At 36.4% G+C, this 19,521-nt stretch overlaps 2 protein-coding genes across 2 annotated transcripts; both read right to left on the bottom strand.

Annotated features, from left to right (window-relative positions):
* Nucleotides 1-5,271: 5,271 nt before the first annotated feature.
* LOC121255586 (protein SRC2 homolog) lies at nt 5,272-6,565 on the bottom strand. The gene is given in 4 exon segments (XM_041155967.1): nt 5,272-5,603; nt 5,606-5,791; nt 5,794-5,883; nt 5,886-6,565. Coding segments are annotated over 4 exon segments (846 nt in total). The 5' UTR covers nt 6,241-6,565; the 3' UTR covers nt 5,272-5,388.
* Nucleotides 6,566-10,088: 3,523 nt separating this feature from the next.
* On the bottom strand, nt 10,089-14,292 carry LOC121256255 (protein DETOXIFICATION 35). The gene is made up of 7 exons (XM_041156980.1): nt 13,857-14,292; nt 12,779-13,404; nt 12,159-12,215; nt 11,203-11,441; nt 10,989-11,107; nt 10,732-10,818; nt 10,089-10,414 (listed from the first exon to the last, which is right to left on the bottom strand). Exons 1-7 carry the CDS (start codon nt 14,097-14,099, stop codon nt 10,337-10,339), a joined length of 1,449 nt encoding a protein of 482 aa, XP_041012914.1. The 5' UTR covers nt 14,100-14,292; the 3' UTR covers nt 10,089-10,336.
* Between the last annotated feature and the right edge of the window lie 5,229 nt (nt 14,293-19,521).

The following is a 19,521-nucleotide window of genomic DNA, read 5'->3' as shown; positions in this document are numbered from 1 at the left end:
ATTAGCAGCAGTGTCGGCATGGGCGATGGTGGATTGATGCTCAAGACCAACAGAGTGTTAGATCCAAGCTATTATCATGTTATTATAGCGCTCCTATGGAGTAAAGAGAGGATGAGATGAATTTGTAGGTTTAGAAATTTTACTATCAATAAAACCGAGTTTGTTTTTTATGTTGAGGACACATCTCATAGTTCTTGCCCAGGTGACATAGTTTTCTGTTATTAGGAGCTCGGGAACCAGGGGAGAAGAGGCACCCTCACTAGGTTGAATGAAATATGGGCTTGCTGGATGATGAGGATTACTCTCAGGATTTGGCATGTTTGAATAGATTTTGGGATTATCTTGACTCATAGCTCTGGTACCATAATGGAAATGATGCAGGAAGTATAAGATGCAAGGGAACAATGCAATAACAGAATGACAGAGTGCAGATGAGGAAACAAAGATTCTATTATCACATCAGGAATGTACAAGTGCTTTGCTATTTATAGACAAATGCCTAACCGAATAAAAGAAGAAGAAAGAATGACTAAAAAGAATATATTTTACAGCTCATTGTAACAATTTTATGATCGAAAATATTCCACCACTACGTTCTTGTATCATGTGGTACTTGTTAAGACATGGGATAAGTTCTTTGTTTTAACTGCTATCTGTCTCTCTAAGCTCTGAGCTTCTGAGCTCTCTGGCTTGACCTTCTTCATTTTTGACTTCTTCAGCTAGTATCATGGACATAGATTCTCTTATACAACAAACAGAAGCACTCTCATGGGAAAATCTAAATCTCAACCTAGCAGAAGATCCTGCAAAAGAAACAACAGAGTTTGCGTTAATACAAAACAAAATCATTTTCACTTTTCAGTCAGCTAGAGACAAACAAAGAATTCTAAGTCAAGCTCCTTGGAATTTCAAAGGCCATCTTCTGATCCTCAAAGATTGGCCAGCTAATTTAACCTGGCAAGAGATAAGCCTAAACTCTTCAAGCTTTCATATTCAAATTCATGGTCTTACTCTTAATCATACTACTATTGAAAATGCCATAAAGATTGGGAAAGCAATAGGAACATTACTGGACATTGATATTGATCCAAACTTTGGTATCACTTGTAAAAAGTTTGTTAGGATCAAAGTAGAACTAGATATCAATCATCCACTCAAACAAGGTTTCTGGCTTGCTAGAAACAATAATATTGATACATGGTTTTCCTTCAAATATGAGAGGCTCTCGGATTTTTGCTATGCTTGTGATAGATTGGGTCATTCTCAGATTTTCTACAATTTTCTAAAAATTATCCCTGATCCATTAGCATATGATCTGTGGTTGAGAGCTGAATATCATGCTTCGGGAATTATTATCCCTCCTCAGCAAGATCAAACTTCAATTCCTAGATCCTCTCACTCAAGAAATCCTTATGAAGAAGGGAATCTCATTGAGAATTTGAGTTCTACTGATGCTATAGAAAGACAAGGTACTATGGTATATCCATCTTCTGTGGTTTTTCAAGGACCGACTTTTGTTAATGTTAATAGAAAATCAGTTGCTATGGCTTTAGAACAAGATGTAGAGAACAACAAGGTGAATCATCTCTCAGATATTGGTAATATTGGAAAAGGGAAAGGAAAAAGGCCTTTTAATCGATGCCCAAGAAAAGTCCTCCAGATTTTCATCCTCTGAAGCTCAAATGACAGATAAAGTTTTAGTTGATGAATGACAGTTTCTAATGCATAATTATAAATTTGGAGATCAGAATATTAAAGAATCCATGCCAAAGTTGGAAGATATCACCTGGAAGGATACAATCGGAATGCATATAGATCACGGTGGCGCAAAAAATACGGAGAAATCAACACTTGCAGATCACGGCGTCGTCAATTTCCTGAAGAATTCGACATTAGCTGGCGGCCAATCTCCCTCAAACTCACTGTTCACAATCCTTGAAGCCCATAAAGGAGTTTCATCTGCCAACCAACTCTCTTTTAATTCGGCAGTTAATGCATTTCCATCCACCATATTCAATTCAGTCAATCCGGTCCATACCAATCTGTCAGAACAGCAAATTCACTATAGCAGCATGATGCATTCGGTGATGCAAAGTCAAGCTTATCCTTCTACGTTGTCCTCTGAGGAATGGTCAGATTTGAGAAGGCGGTTTCATGCTTCTACTATGAGCTTCAAAACTCATCAAGCTAAATGGGTTGAGCCTTTTATTTCGGGTCAGTCAACTTCTACTACAAAGGGCTTAAAATCTGGTCAGCCTTTTATGGGTATTCATGATTCTCAAGCTACACGTGAAAGCCCTATGCTTTCACCTATCTTCAACTGCTCCATACCTGATGAAACCAAGATCTCAGATTCGGTTCATACTATTTCTGCAACTCAATCTTCGCAATGTTGTGCTTCAAGTTCATTGAAAAGAATTATGGTTACAGCATCTGCAGAAGATCTGGATATTAAAAGCAAAATTCCAAAACTTATGAAAGATGCTATGGAGATTAATCTTAGCAAGGAAGAGAAAGATATGGCACACATGCTACTTTCTATGAAGTCAGAGGCTACTGGGAAAATTCAAAAGAAAAAAAAGCTTATTAAGACAAAGCCGTACACTCGGGCTACATCAAAATTAGGTTCATTTGAAAAGAAAAAATAGGCAGAGGCATCAAAGCCCTCAAAAGACTCAGTGAAGACACTTGTTTGGAATTGCAGGGGACTAGCTTGACCCAAAGCAATTAGAAATCTTAGGACTAATATAAGAAAATATAATCCGGATATTATTTTTTTGTCGGAAACCATGGTGCCTGATACATGCACCCATAGTATAATCCCGCTTATTTCTTTCCTGGAATTATCTCATTCTCTTAAAGTTTCTAAATTCATCAACAATACAACCCACTCTTGGAATATACAGAAAATGCTTAATTTCTTCCAATGGGAAAGTATTAGAGAGATTCTTAAAATACCATTGCCTCGTTCAAACTTCAGAGAAGATAGCAATATATGGATTAAAACTCAATGTGGGAAGTTGACTATCAAAACAGCTTATCATCTGGCAGCAAATACTGATTATGCTCTTCAAGTAAGTTTCCCTAATTTTGCAATAGAGAAGCTTTGGAAACTCAAAATCCATGATCGCCGTAAACTTCTTTTGTGGAAAATTCTCTGGAATTTACTTCCAACTAGAGGAAGGTTGAAGAACTTTATACCATCAATGCCTTCCTTTAGTTGCCCTTTGTGTAATGAGAAGGAAGAAACACTACTACATCTTTTTTTGGAGTGTCCAGTATCAAGAATCCTATGGAGCCAAAGCAAGTGGCTACTAAATCTATATTCTTTGGCAATTACTACACAACAGGATTGGATATCTTTTATTCTTAATCCAGGGCTAAAGTTGGGATTAGGTTCACAGGATGTGCACCATTTTTAGCTGTTTGCAGTTCTGATATTGGATTTCACTTGGAGATTGAGAAATGATATAGTCCATAATCAAATAACACTATCTATTATGAAAGCTATAGATCAATTGGATTTCCTTTACCAAGAATATCTATCTGCTTAGCAATTGAAACTGAAAGAAAAGCAACCACAATTTTGGCGAAAACCTCATCTCAACACTATAAGTATTTCCTTTGATGCGGCAATTAGGACCTCATCCTCTTTGCCCTCTATAGTAAGTTGTGATTCTGAAGGAAGTGCAATTGAAATATGGACAGAAGAAATTAGAGCAAGAAATCCAGTAGTAGCAGAAGCAATTGCGGCAAGACTGGCAATCAATATGGCTAATCATTTAAATTTTCCAGATGTCATAATTGAAGGCGATTCTCTTCTTGTAGTCTCAGCAATTCATGGGTCATCATCAGTCTGGCAAATTTCTTCTATAACTGAAGATATTGCTCTTACCATGTTCTCTCATAGAAGATGATGTTTTAAAAAAATAGATCGATCTCAAAATCGATTTGCACAATCTATGGCGTAATGGGCCGCAACCAATAGTATAATTGGTCGCATTTCAGTAGCTATTTTACCTTCTAGTATTGTACTTATTGATAGTAGCAATACTCCTCTTTATTCTGTAACTGAAACCTTTTATTTATAAATATGCAAGCTTGATTAGAAAAGAAAAAAATCATGTGATACTTGCTATATGATTTGCTTGTCTGGTGGAACTTGAGAGGTTTAAAGTGGTAATTTCAACAAAATCATGACCATGTTTGCTCCGAAGACACCTCGGACTTTGTAGCAAAGGGAAAATGTATACTAGAGACAGCCGGTGGGAGATGATGTCGCAGTTGTACCATGATTCTCTACATGCGAGACTGAGAATATTTATGGGAGTTGAGATTCCTTTCAGAGCAAACACTCGCTACCAAGCAAGGTATGTTCTCTAGTCACTACAGTACGATTAGACGATAATTGTTGTTATTATTATTATTATTGGTTTATGGTTTAATTTTCTTGACCCTATTATTGTGTAAAAAAAACACCACTTGATTGGCTACAACGTGAAGAAGACTTAAGAGAAGCATATCCTCGGCATCATTCTTTGTCTTTTGGACAATGGGGGTTCCTCACGGGCCACGAGACAAGCGTATGACCAACCCCACCATAGCATATTCCTTCTTCAAGTACAAACAAAGCACGAGTCATGGCATATACGTCCGCGTCTTGGCCACTCTAGAAGTCAACAGTGACAGCACGTTCGGTACTAGGAGATATCTACGAATCTATTATTCTTATAATTAACGCCAACCCTCAGTTACAAATTGCAGTTAACTTTTACAATTTTCATCATGTATTTGGTTTAAGTAAATGGAATAACAGACCAGTTTGAAAAAGAGGCAACGGCTGCTGCTAAGAATTGCTTGGATGATCAGAACATTCGTTTACTTCCTAAGACAAGAGAAATTAAGCTGGATTTCCTTATTTGAGGTGCAATTAGTCATTAACTTTGTAATTATGAATGTACTGTTCTTGTATAGACAGATAATTGATTAGCTGTATCTATCATTTTCTTGATATCAATAAAACTACCAAGCTGGACACCGAGTTTTATTTTGAGGAGGAGCACCCAGTTTACTTTTACAAGCCACCACATCATGCAAAAATCAAATCAACGACTCATCAAATTTATCTTCAACGTTCAGCACAATATTTTTTTGGCCAGCGTTTTACAGTAAAGAAATAATATTGAGAAAAGTGGAAGCAACCACTTGGAAAGAAGAAGTTAATGAATACGACATATGCAAGCACGCCATCACTCCTTTCTTTTTCTTTTCCTCTGTTCTTGTTTTGGAGTTCATCATATTCATCCTCTCCTTCTAGCCATCAAAAGAAAGATTTATTGGAATCTTAAAATAAAAAAGGAAATAACATCAGAATTAGGCCCCCGTCATCTAGAAGTCATCCCCCTCGTAGCCAGCATCATCCTCCAACTGCTCCTCCACCCTCTCGGCGGCCTCGTCGGCGATCTTGTCCTCCACGTAATCGGCACCTTCTGCTATTGCGATTCCACCCAACACCCCTGCCACCGCTCCCACCGCCAGTCCAGTACCCATCCCAAACTTGCTGTCCTTCTTCTTCTCCTCCACCTGCCCGTAGCCGTACTCCCACCGTACTGTGTCTGCCCGTAACTTGGTTGCCCGTAAGGTGTTGGCGCGTTGTACCCACTGTAGGGGTACCCACCCGGTGGTGCCGCTGAATAGTAAGGATCGTGTGGTGGCGCTGCTGCGTACGGGTTACTACCATAGGGTGGCGGAGGAGTATAGTCGTAGGATCTGGAAGCCGATGGTGGTGGGACCCGTAAGATGGCGCGTGATAGGGGTCCTGCGCGCGGTAGCGTGGCTGTCGTATTTCTACGTTAACATCAATCTTGCCGTGGGGCCTGCCGAGGGTCGCTTGAGCTGTAAGGTTCGGTGGGCGCGCTCATTGAAGCCGACGTCGTCCAGAATCTCCGTAAGCTTGAGGCGAGCGGATCCGATGAGAGGCTTGGTTTCTTCCTCGGAACCGGCGTGGACGATGTCGATGTAGAGAGTTGGGTAGTCGTCAATGGAGCCGGGCAAGGGAAGGACAAGGGCGTCGTCCCAGTGGGGGCAGGTGTCACCCTCCTCGTCGACCTTGGAGGAGCATTTGTTTTTGGGGTCAACCCATACGACGGCGTAGGGCCTGATGGGGCCATGACGCCAGTTGACGTTCTTGAGGTCTCTAGCCGAGGAGAGCTTGATCTCTACTTCGTATCGAGAGGCCATTAGTTTGAATGCGGTGTCTTGTAAAAAATGAATGCTCTGGAGAAGGCCAAATGTCGTCGGGGTGCATTGAGGTGAGTGGGGAACCAGATCCTGTATTTAAAGTCCCAAGGAGAATGCTGAGTTTCTAATTGCCCTTGATACTGAGTTGGCACTTGACAGGGCTAGCGGACAAGATGGGAATATGTTGAAAAGGTACAGGGTAAATTGGGCAAAGAAGTTAGGATAAGGTTTTTTTTTTTTTTTTTTTTTTTTTTTTTTTGAGAAAAAGAATGAGGTCATTATAACTAGGCTGTCAGTGTCTGAAATGGTAATAGGAAATTAGGAATGGCTTAAGCAGTAAGCAAACGAGTGGGGGAGCTATTAGGGGGGGCGAAACGCGTGGGGGAGTGGGGCCGTGGGCTGTTTGGAGCCACGCGCGTTGATATTGTCTCGTTTTATGGGCTTATTTATTTATTTATTTGTTGAAAGTTTTATGGGCATATTTATTACTGCTTCTGCCACTATTAAAATAGATTTCCCACGTACCAAACGCGCAAAAAACTCGTTGGAAGTCGATTTGTCTTATATACCCTTGGGCCCAGGTTACACAAACTCACAGATGCCTTCTAGATAGTTCTGAAAAACCAGTAAGCTATTTAGAATGAATGACCAAGACCACATCTTATTAGATAGGAAGGAAAAAACAAAACACCCCAACTAACATATAAATAAATATATTTAATAAATATAAATTAAACAGATCGAGGTTTTTTAAGAAAAAATTTATTCATCATCTTAATTTTCATCATCATTCTATCATCCCATGATGTGGTATTAGATGATAGATTTATAAGTGAAATGTAATAATAATCTCTAATCATCTAATGATAAATTATAAGATTATAGAAGGATGATAAAAGTTAGAATGATAAATAGCATTACTCTTGTCCCAAGTCTTACAAGACCGTGAGTAGTAGGACCTCGTTTAAGAAAGAAAACACATTATAATTTTTAACGCGTAAGTGAACAACCAGAGACATATAAAAACCGAGTGTGTAATGACAAATTAAAGCATGTTTGATTTAAGGAAGGAAGGTCAGATCTCAAGGAGAAGCTTGTGGCCAATCCTATAAGAGGCATAGAGTAGTGCTAGTGTGCCGTGTCCATTATTACAACTTTCACATTTTAATTTTTTTCTTTTTCTTTTTATATTTTTTAAATATTTTTAAAAAATAAAAAATATACTAATACACTAAAAGTCACTTAACCATTAAATAAAAAAATAAATACATGTATAAATGATCTAAATAAGAAGACAAACTCATACAACGTATTAGTATTTTCCAAGAGTCATATATGGGCATCGATGCATGTGTATTCAACTTGACTTTCGGTGAGCAGCCTTGCCTCCCAGTTACTCATGGACACATGCTTGGGCTTCCTCCTATGAAGACCCACAACTTCCAAAGCCAGATCAGATCCTTCAGCCCTGCCCTTCTAAACCGGCCTGGCCATTTTCTCTTTGCCAGCTCCCTGATATCCGCACTTTTGCTACATCCAAGCCCATATTCGTTCTAGAGCTTCGCTACGGGACAGTGACAGAACTAACAGTATTTTTAAAAGTAATGCTGCATGCAGTTGTAAAGTATATAAATATTATGCAGTTATTTTAAAAAATAATAAAATTTACTGTTAAAAAATTATTATTTTTTTATGTGGATCTTGTATTTATTTACTTTTTTCAAGGTGAATGCACGATACTTACGCATTTATGACTGCAAATATCATTTCTTTTTTTTTAAGCGTACCAAATTTTTTAGTGTGTGATACATTGAGTCTTTGAGATTTAAAAATCATAAAAACATAACTATATATAAAATTAGATCCAAATAATTTGCAATATACAAATAGAAATAAAATTCTAAAAATACAACGTTTTAATATTTAGAATTTATTTGCTTCATAGAAACTATCAACTGATTTTTTAGAATGTCATCTTTTATGCTAGTATGTAAGCTAGTTTATTAAGTTTCATGTAAATTCTAGATATTTTCGTGTCACATTAAGCCTATAATACTATAATAGAGACATTAAATAATTTTTTCTTGCTCAATGAAATCTAGAGGATAACATCTCTCAACTATTTTCCATATAGATCACCAACTTTAAATGATTTTTCTTTTATTTTCACTTTGAATTCTATATTAAGAAGCTTAATATTGTATAACAAAAGAATTTGAGATCCATATTAATAAGTTTATTATTTCTCTTAAACTTATTTCTTATTTAATTTTGGTGACACCTTACTCTTGAAAATAAATAATATATAGAAATTATACAAAATTTTGAGATTGTAGGAAAAAAATTGAAGAGACATTTCTATTTATATTAGAATTTTATAAAAGAGCAATGCTAGGTACAGTCTCTATTTGGGGACTGCAATGCAAGCCAGGCTATTTTAGCTTTAAAAATTTTTAAAATTACAAAACTATCCCTCCTAAAATGATATTTTCTCTCATTTAATAATATGTCTATACATACAGTCTCTACTTAAAGACTATAAATAAAATTTCTATTTATAAAATTTTACAGAGCATATTAAAATTTTACAATCGAAGTGTAGTCCAGATAGAATAGTTGAATGATTGGGCAGCCTATGCAAAGTTGAAGCGTCGCCGACTTGTTGCTTATCGAACGTATCGGATGCGACCTCCCACAGCCACGACTTTTCTGCTACATGAAATTGAAAGCATTTCCGGAACCCATTCACTTACAATGCTAGCTTTATCTGTGATGGTTGTTTCTATGGTTTTCCGGCAAAGTTGACCGTGTATTTGGAGGTGATTTGAACACCCTCCTCCCTAGGATTAGAGATGTCACGTGTTTACGGATATATAGCCAGACAAGAGATTTTATAATTTAATAAATTAAACTAATTAAATAAAGTTTGGAACTAAATCGAACTGCTCCAATTAAGCCTGACTCGCCTACTCATTTCAAACATTATTCTTACTTAGATGGTTAAAAATATGAAATAAAACTAAAATGAGTATTCGACTTAGTAAGAAACTCATCACAACATAAACATAATAAACGTAATATTTTTATAAAATTTTTCATGCTAAGAGCTTAAAATCATGATTGATCATACTGATATTTATGCTATACATGACGTGTCTTGAATTATTTGAATTAACCGACTTTTTTGCCTTAACTAACTGATATGAATGACCAACACACTTAATCATGTGTGTAAAGTTGTGCACCAGCCCCACATCCCACTTCAACAAAGGGAACTGCTAAGGTAGTATTTTGGCATGCTACGGTGGACCATAGTTGAGTATGTGGCTTGCACATCCACCTTAAAACTGCATTGGTACCATGCATCTGAATGGTCATCTAATTAAACTAATCTTATCTTATCTTTGCACTTGAACTTAAAATAACTTACGTGTCTTATGCGACGTGAGATGCATGACATACATACTAATATAAATAACTGTATAGTGCTGAATCTGAATATGATGCAAAATGACATGATCGTGCACTATGCTAGATGAAATATTTGTATATATCATGACATGCATGGTACATAAAATGTGGCTATCAAGAATTGGCTTTAATAATAACAATCTGATTATGTGCTAATCCTATTTATCATTGAGCTACTTATCTCGTTGCACTGTTTCCTGAATCTCATTTTATAGCTCATCACCTATACGAAATATTAAATGCCACTAAATCTATCTAGAAAAACGTGTCGTAATATCACACTTAATTAAATTCATACCGTAGAAAATAATTATATAAATATTCTGTTTAATACGCTTTGTTCGTTTCGGTTTATTATTATGGAATTAATTTCGAGCTTAATTAAAAGGAGGATATTATTAAAAACCATGAGGTAAAATGTCAAACTCCTAGCCGGAATATGATGGATGATATGTACTTCTAACTTGAGCTCAAAATTGCGGCTCATATGAAAGCCATAGTAGGATAATGCAATGCTAAAGTGAAGACCTGAACAACATGAATGGCATGGAATTTTGGGGTCACTTGAGGCACCCAAAAATATTTCGGAGTAATGAGCAGACAATTTTACATATAATAAGCAAGTTCAAACATTATCAGGTATCATGTCGATTTTGATGTCTTGGCCACCCCATTTCTGCATGCGTTCCGTGGTTTGTTCAACCTGCAAGTGATATAATATCATCACTCTCTACTTTTAAACCTCTCTAAGCAAGAGTTATGGTGTCTTAAGTGTGTGTGTGGACCCAAGAGAATCAGCACTATCTAAATGTCTCCCACCTTTTGGAATTTTGTACTTTGTTTTTTAGCTTATATAAATTCCCATAATTAAACGTCCACGTTAGTTATTAGAAGTTCAAAACCATCAAAAAAGTTGCCAAGATAACACAACTGCAAGAGGTAGAATCTGTAATGAAACCCTTACCACCAAGCAAGCGTAACTAAAGCTCAAATGACTAAAGGTTAAGAAATTTCCGTTACCTCCTTGTTCCAGTTAGTTTTATACAGTACAAGCAAGAGTAGCAAAGTCTGTAGAGCAGTTCCGCATATCATGCCGCCCCAAAGTCCCTACAAAAGTGAAAATGAGTACTGGTGAGACTAGTAGGAGAGAAAACAATAAGGCCCTCATTTTCTTCAAGAGACATTGATGAAGTTTAGATTGAGGAGGCATTGACACCAAAGCTTTAACAATGAAAAATTCCTTAGCATCGCATGCAGGCGGAATTGAAAATTTTTACCATCACTCCCAAGTTTGCTGTGTAACCGAGAAGGAATCCAAGTGGAAGCCCAAAAACATAATAACTACCCAAGTTGATATAAGCCACCAATGCTTGCCAACCACCTCCAACAGCAACGCCTGCAAGAATGATTCAAAATATATTGAAGGGGCGGAAGTGAGAAGCATATATTATACAACATAGATAAAGTAGAAGAACCCAAATGATATGAGACCTGAAATTACAGGTTGAACACTGTTAAGAACCATGGTCACGCCAAGAAGGAATGCCAAACGAGAGACAGCTCTTTGTAAATCTTCACTGCTTGTGAAAATGACGGCAAAATAATCTTTAGTTATCAGGATCACGACCATGAAAAAAATCCCGATGAGTAGAGACTGAAGTACTGTCACATAAACAGAGTATTTTGCAGCTCTTGGATGTCCCAATCCAAGTTCATTGGAAACTCGAACACTGCAAATCGGGAAGAAAAGAGAATCAACTATGGAGTAGCAACGAATCGAACATAGAGCAGATGCCAGTACCTATTTCGATAGTACATAAAATAATGAAAACAGAAACTTAAGAGACCAAGCACAAACACATACTTTACAAGATGCTAGTGATCCACGTAATTTGTCAACCTACACAACAAGTGCAAACTTTCCACAAAACACAGTACAAAACTCAATAGTGTTCTACCATCTCTATCTCAGTAAGCAACTTTTTTGGCCACGTTGCCATGATTCTCTGAATTTATTAATAGAATCCTCACATTATCCATAAGCAATTCAACAGCAATACATTATACAACATCATAGTGTTCTTCAATTATTACTTATTTTATGGTTACCATGACTAAATAGGTGTTTTAAGTGTAACTCACCAAAAAATGATACTAAAAGAAGAGAAAAAATCCACTTCGCACCCTCAAATTTACTAAAACTGATATATTACACACTTTAACCATAAAAAAAAGTTGCAATGTGTACCCTCCACAAAGATCTAATTATCAAAATTGTGTTACATCACACATTTTCATTCATCTTAAGGGATATAATTAGATTGGATATTCTTTGTTAGTTTTTTATACTTACAGAGTTAAATGTTTTAGTTTTTATAGTTTGGTGTGAAAAGCAAAACAAAAAAGTGTATTTTCCCTAAAAAGAACTCAGAGTTTCAGCGATGTACCTTATAGCTGCATTTATTCCAATGAACAGCATGGCTTCCCACCCGTTGAAATTCATGCTGGAATACGAAATATAATGATGAGTACAAGGAACATATTTAGAGGTGCATGTTCTTAACTATTCAGGCTATCAACGATCAGTATTTGATCCAGGATAATGTTAGCCTATGCACCAATTCCAGAGAAGTACATGGTAGAATAACTTCTTTAATTGATCAAAAAAAGATTAAACTTCTTTAACCCTCCCTTTTCTTACCACATGATCAACAGACAATAAACATTCATGTCATGTGGCCTTTCATGATTGGATAAGCCCATGATTTCGAATAAGGTGTTTTTATTTTTCATATTCTAAATTCAAATTAGCACTATTTTCAATAAAATTTACTTTCTGACCAATCATATTGAATGTGGCGCGTATTAGTGCGTAGAATCGCTTATAATTAAATTTTTCCTTTTCTTTATAAGTTCGTTCATGATTTAAAATAATATAACTATCCATGTTGAGATTGAGGATCCTTCGGAAAACAGAACAAGCAATTTTGCTATGAAGCTGCATATAGGTGTTTAGCGATATTATTTGTAATTCGATGCCAAAAGCAAGTGTTTGTTGTGGTCTTACCAAATAGAGAGGGAACCGACAGCAATCACAGCATTATCAAGGTGACCAGTTAGAATTATTATGCTCATCATATACCAAATTTCGAGGCAAAGCATCACTGCCGATGCAAGTGAGAGCCTAACAAAGGCCCAAATGTCTTTGAAAGCCAACCAAGACAATCCATTCCACCCTTCGTTGCACCAAAATACAACATAGACAACCTGAGCAACGGCGATCTCCCAACCTGTGATGTCAAGTGCAATGGCTGCACCAGTTACCCCCCAACCGAATACATATATGAAAAGACCAAGCATCCCCACGTGTATTATTAGAGCCACGAACCCGATCCATGCAAGCACACTAACCTTGCTCTGGGCCTGAAGGAACTTCTGCGTTGGGAAATTGAAGGCAAATGAGAATAACTGGGGAATGATTAAAACAGTGAATTTTCCAGCAAGATCAGCTATGTCATCTTCTTGTCCTAGGAACTTTAGAATCGGGGTAGCAAAGACGTAAATCGGCAAGATAGCGATACAGGAAACCCAGAGGATAATCCAGGATCGTTGCATGTAAATACCGAGCAAGTAGATTTGTCCAGCACCAAAAGCTTGACCACAAAGCGTCTCGAGGGCACTCCCCATACCAAGCTACACACAATTTTGGGACAAACAATAAAAGCCACATCAATGTTGATCAATGAGATATGAGTTACGATGAATGGATGTGTCGGATACATGTATGTGTATGTATGTATTTATACATATATTATATTCCGGATAAGTAAGAAATTGTATACCCATGACTTGCTTATAAAATTCATATTCCAGCAATAGCTTGAATTTCCCTAATCTTGAAACAACCACCAGAAAAGAAGTAACCCATTATGGAAACCAGTTTCGTCATCAACAACTTTGCATTGTTTCCAAAGAGAGGAAAGAAAAAAACTTCGCATTGTTATCCGCTGGTTCATGTCAGAGAAATTACGAGAAAATTAAAACAAGATCCAACTTGGAAACTGACTCAAGCCCTCCTAATCTCTAATTGATATGAACAAGAACATATAGCACATGATGAGATCATATGATAGAGAGGCCCGTACCATGAAGCCGAAAGAGAAGGTGCCGATGACAGAGAGAGCGATAGCGACGGCAGAGAGCTCCACTTCCCCGATGTGTCCGACGAAGATGTTGGTGACAGAGTTGGTCCCGTAGAGGCACAGAATGTTGAAGGCAATGGGCCCCGCTATCTTCCATAACATGGACGTCTCTTTCCACAAGACCCGTCTCGCCTCCCCCACGCTTCTCACAGGCGGGTAGTCGCCGTCGATCAATGGCGTGTCCATATAGCAGGTTGTGTTGGAGTTAGCGATGGAGCCAGTTTCTGGACTGTGGCGTCTTAAAAGAAACGAGATGTTGGTATGGCTTTGGTTTTGATTTGGAAACTGGACGAAGTAGACGAAGTAGAATAGTAGTTACGCAATTCATGGGGCAGATCATGATTTTGTGCACATCTTAATTCTTTGGTTACCCATTCTCTCCTAAAGATTTTGGAATAGAAAAACAATTTAAATAATATATTATATCAAAATCTTTGTAATTTAAATTTTATTTGAAAAACTGATTACGTAAAAATGGACTGGATATAAAATTTTTATTGGAAGTGGGAGGAGATTAGGTATATAGGCCATAAGAAGGAATTAGAAAACAACTAGTATTGATCTGAGATATACTATATATTCATGTGAAAGATCAGTTTGATATAACATAAAAATATATTCTTGCTATAAATTGTGATTATGTGATTCGTACGTACATGGTCAGAAAACTAACCAATATCTGAATGTAAGGTGTGTGTGTTGGCGAGCAATATTTTACACAAAGTCTAGCTAGTTGTCCATTTATTTAGATCAGTAGATTATGGTTTTAAAAATAAAACGTTATGCAATCATGTTTGTAGATATGTATATGTGTGTAGAGGGAGGGCTAGCTAGCTGTTTCTCTTTCTCTAGCTAGAATGGTATTAGTAGTAGTAGTGTAGAATTCAGTTAGAGGTTGCCCGCTTGCCCGCCCACCATAATCCAACCTAACTAAGTCTGATTTGCTTTCAACATTAAAATTAAAAATTTTAAAAATCACTCGTTTTATAACTTTTTTAAATTTTTACATAAAATAAAATAAATAATTCAATTTTTTTAAAATTTTAAAATAAAAATAATATTAAAAATATATTCTAACAATATTTTATTTAATTTTTTAATTTTAATCTTAACTCATATCATCTTATCTTTGAAAATAAACTAGTCCTAATTGTTTTGGTGACTTCTCATTTTCTTTACATGATGATTAGCTTTGCTCGATCTTCGGAAATATACATGCCTTTCAACACTTTTATAATTTCATAAAGAATAAACAATACTTGTACATTTTTAAATTATATCTATTATTATTCTAATATATATATATATTTATATATCTGCCAAGTCCTTTTAAATATATATATATATATATATATATATGTATAAATATAAGCTTTCGTAACGACATATCGGATCTGACAATTGAATTTGACTAGAAGGCATTTAGCCCTCGTCCTTTCAAGCATAATGTATCAGGAATCTTAATAAATCTTTATAATATTTGATCATTTTATTATTATTATTATTATTATTATTTAAGTTTTTTTATTTTTTTTTTGTGCTAACATTAGCACGTGTCGCATCAGAATCACATCTAATATGTGGCCATGTGTAGAAAATAGCCTTGTAAATAAAATTTTCCTACAATATATTTTAGATAAAAAAGAAAATCGAATAAGATTTTTAAGATTTTCAGAATGAATTGTCATTAATTGACTACTTGATGATTGATCAATGGTCTACCGTTTACTTTACTGACAGGGCTGTTCAAAAAAAAAAAAAAAAAAAAACCCGAAAACCAATAAACCAAAATCGATCTTTACCGGTTCTGATTTAGTAAAATGGAATAAAACTCGGTCGATTTTTATTATAATTTGTTGAAAATGGACAAAAGCATGCTTTGCTAGTGTGTGCGCTACACAATTTGCTTCTCTAAATACAAATTGGACTTTCCAAAAAGGTCTCCAGGATTGCATTCTTCTGATGTCTTCAATGAGTTGTCCATGCCACAGCCAGTTTTCATGCACACTATTTATAGCTTGGATAATAGATTGTGAATCTCCCTCAAAAGTCACATTTGAGAAGCCTAGTTCTTCACAAAACTCCAGCCCTTCTCAATGCATGTGCTTCAGCTACACAAGATTGGACAGCACACTAGAAGCACTGGCATAAAGATACAAGTATATCACTTGCAGAGTCTCTTAGGATGACTCCAATCCCCATCTTTTTCTCATTTCCATCAATAGCAGCATCCCAATTAGCCTTAACCTCCAATACACTCGCTTTTTTCTACTTTGCCAGAGCCCTCTCATTCCCTGTTACACTATGAGACAGATTTGACATTTTTTGAGCCTGCTTGAAATCCTTGAGTTCATTCATTGTCGCGACAAGTAACTTATTTGGTGGTTCAAACTGATTCTGAAAGATTACCAAACTCTTCTCATAATCATAACTACTCTTTGAAGATCATCACGAGAGACCTTTTCATTCAAATTCTGCCATCAATCCATAAAGTTGGCTTCTGTCTTCGACCACTTTTGAACTGGACTGCCCATATTACACCAAACATCACTAGTTGCAGTACAACACCACAGCACATGACATACAGTTTCCTCTTCATGCAGAGAGATGGGACAATTTGGTGAATCCACACAGTTTTTATCATATAATTTCCTTCTAGTGGGTAATATCTCATGGATAGCTCTCCAAATAAAATGCTTAGCATGCCCAGGTACATTTAACCCCATAACTACTGCCATCCATTACCTCTATCAGTGTGATTTGATGACTCACCTCCAACAGCTTTTTTTCCTAGCCATTTCAAGATGATATGCACTTTTTACAGAAAACTTTCCATCTTTTATATGCCCCCATATCAGTTTGTCTTCCACACCTTGTTTACTAACTGGAAAAAATAATTTCAGTCTCTTGAGGACAAAAAACAATATCTATCACTTCCTTCTTCCAACATCCAGCTTCTGATTCGATTAGCTCAGCAACTTTGGAATTTCCTTCTATCAACTGAACAGGTGACTGCACTTTGTGTGTAGCAGTTGTTGGTAGCCAAGGATCCCCCAACTATTAATTTTCTATCCATTACCTACCGTCAACATAATACTAGCCTTCATCAAATCCAAAGAGTGCCACATGTTTCTCCATATAAAAGATGGACTTTGTCCTAAGGTGCTTCTAGGAGTTTTTTGTTTTTACAATATTTTTCCATCATAATCTGAGTAGACATAGAAGTGGAGTCAGTTAACAATCTCCAGCATTGTTTTGCAAGCAGTGCATTGTTAAAACATTCAATATCTCGAAATCTCAACCCTCCATTCTTTTTTGATTTTCCCATCTTTTTCCAACTTCTCCATTGAATTTTCTGCTCATTTTGTTTATGTCCCCACCAGAATTTTGACATTGTAGCACTAATCTCCTTACAAATCTTCCTTGGCAATTTGAATATACTCATGTGAAAAGTAGGTATTGTTTGAATCACTGCCTTAATCAGAATTTCTTTTCCTGCTTGTGACAAGGAATTATTCTTCCAATTATTCAACTTATTTCACACCTTATCCTTTATAATTATGAAAGTATTATACTATGATCTTCCAATCATAGCAGGTAAGCCTAAATATCTTTTAGATTTACTGCTAGGGGAGACACCAGCCACTTGAATAATCTGATCGTTTGTCCTCTCATCTGTATTAGAACTGGAAAAAATCGAAGTCTTCTATCTATTCAAACACTAACCTGAGGCTGCCCCATATGTATCCAACAGTTTCTGCATTTTATTCCATTCAATAAGACTTTCTCTATAAAAGAGAATACAATCATCAGCAAACATAAGATGACTGATTCTTGTTCCTTCTCTTGCTACATCCATCCCTTTTTATATCACCACTTGAATTAGAGTTTATTAACAGAGAACTAAGCCCCTCAGCACATAATATAAACATATATGGAGACAATGGATCTCTTTGTCGAAGTCCCCTAGAAGGAGTAAAAGGTTCAGTAGGTTGCCCATTCACAATAACTGAATATGAAACTGAACTCACATAAGCCATAATTAACTCAATCCACTTATCCTCAAACCCCAATTTCACCATAACAGCTTGTAAATAACTTCATTCAACGCGATCATATGCTTTTGACATGTCTAACTTGAGTGTCATGCTCCATGTCTTTCCCTTTTGCCTTGTCTTCATTGAATGGAGAAGCTCATATGCGACCACAATATTATTTGTAATGAGCCTTTCTGGTATAAAGGCACTTTGGTGCCTAGAAATAACAACTAGGAGTATTTTTTTCAATCTATTAGCCAATACTTTTAATATCAATTTGAATAAAACTATCTAATAGGTCGATAATCAGTCACAAACTTTGGAGTTGCTACTTTTGGAATTAAAACTATATGGGTAAAGTTAAAAGTAGAATCCAAACCTTCTCCTCTAAGAAAATTGAAAACAGCTTCACATACCTCATCACCAATGGCAGACCGGTGTGCTTTGTAGAAACATGCACCATATCCATTAGGTCCTGGGGACTTTAGAGGATCCATTTGTTTAAGGGTCTCCTCCACTTCTGTTTTTGTGAATGGTTTCTGCAGGTCAGTGTTCATAGCAGCATTCATTTTTTATTCCACATGTTTTAAATTGTCCTCAATCACCTCTCTAGTTGAATTGGATAATTTGAAGATTTCATAAAAGTGCTTCAAGAAAGCTCCTTCAATGTCAACTTGCTCTTTCAATGTCTGTCCTTGTCCATCAGAAATATTGTGGATCCAGTTCTTTTTCCTTCTCTGATTTGTACAAGCATGGAAATACCTAGTATTTTTATCCCCCAGTTTGTACCAATTCAATTTTGCTCACTGTCTCCACTTCTTATCCTCTTGTTCCAGCAAGTGAACTAGATCTGCTTAAATGCTTCTTATCTCTACATCATTAAACTGATTTTCATCCTCTTGCAAACCTTTCAGTTCTTTTGTTTTTTTTTTTTTTTCTATCTGCCTCTCATGTTCTCTAAACTTCATTGAACTCCAATTAGATAGGATCCCACTGCAAGACTTCAATTTCTCTGGAATCCTTTTGCAAGGGCTCTGCCGCAGACCCTCTCTGTACCAAACTGATTTCACAATTTTTGTACATTCTGCCTCAGTAGACCAACTATCTTCATATTTAAATATCTTCCTTCTGAGTCGTGGTCTCCTCTCCCACCTATTATATGACAACAAAAGAGGCTTATGATCTGAGCTTCTAGCCACCAGTATAACTACTCGAACATCTTTGTAAGTCCTTATCCATTGAGGGGAAGCCACTGCCCTATCCAACCTCTCAAAGTTGTATCTTCATGCTTATTACTCCAAGTGAACATATCCCCACTCCATCCAAGATCAAACAGATTATTTTCTTCCAAAGCCCTCCTAAAATCCTCCATACACCCTTCAGATCTTTGTTTGCCCCCATATTTTTCACACTGTGAGAGGATCTCATTAAAATCACCTATAACACACCACTTCTTATGCAAAGTTTGCTTGATCAAAGACAACAAATTCCATACTTTCTTTCTTTTACTAACATCTTGATCAAAGATGCAAGTGTCCAATTATCCTCAGGTAAAGTCCCTAAAGTTACAG

The sequence above is a fragment of the Juglans microcarpa x Juglans regia genome, chromosome 3D (genome assembly GCF_004785595.1).
Source record: "Juglans microcarpa x Juglans regia isolate MS1-56 chromosome 3D, Jm3101_v1.0, whole genome shotgun sequence".
In the NCBI taxonomy this organism is placed as follows: Eukaryota; Viridiplantae; Streptophyta; class Magnoliopsida; order Fagales; family Juglandaceae; genus Juglans; species Juglans microcarpa x Juglans regia.
Note: the sequence above shows the minus strand (reverse complement) of the source record. Positions and strands in the feature narration are given on the sequence as shown.

Coding starts and splice junctions, on each gene's coding strand:
- LOC121256255 (XM_041156980.1), bottom strand. CDS start 14,099: ATGGACACGCCATTGATCGACGGCGACTACCCGCCTGTGAGAAGCGTG. Junction 13,405..13,856: donor CCTTCTCTTTCGGCTTCATG/GTACGGGCCTCT, acceptor AATTGTGTGTAG/CTTGGTATGGGGAGTGCCCT. Junction 11,442..12,158: donor GGAATAAATGCAGCTATAAG/GTACATCGCTGA, acceptor CCCGATTTGCAG/TGTTCGAGTTTCCAATGAAC.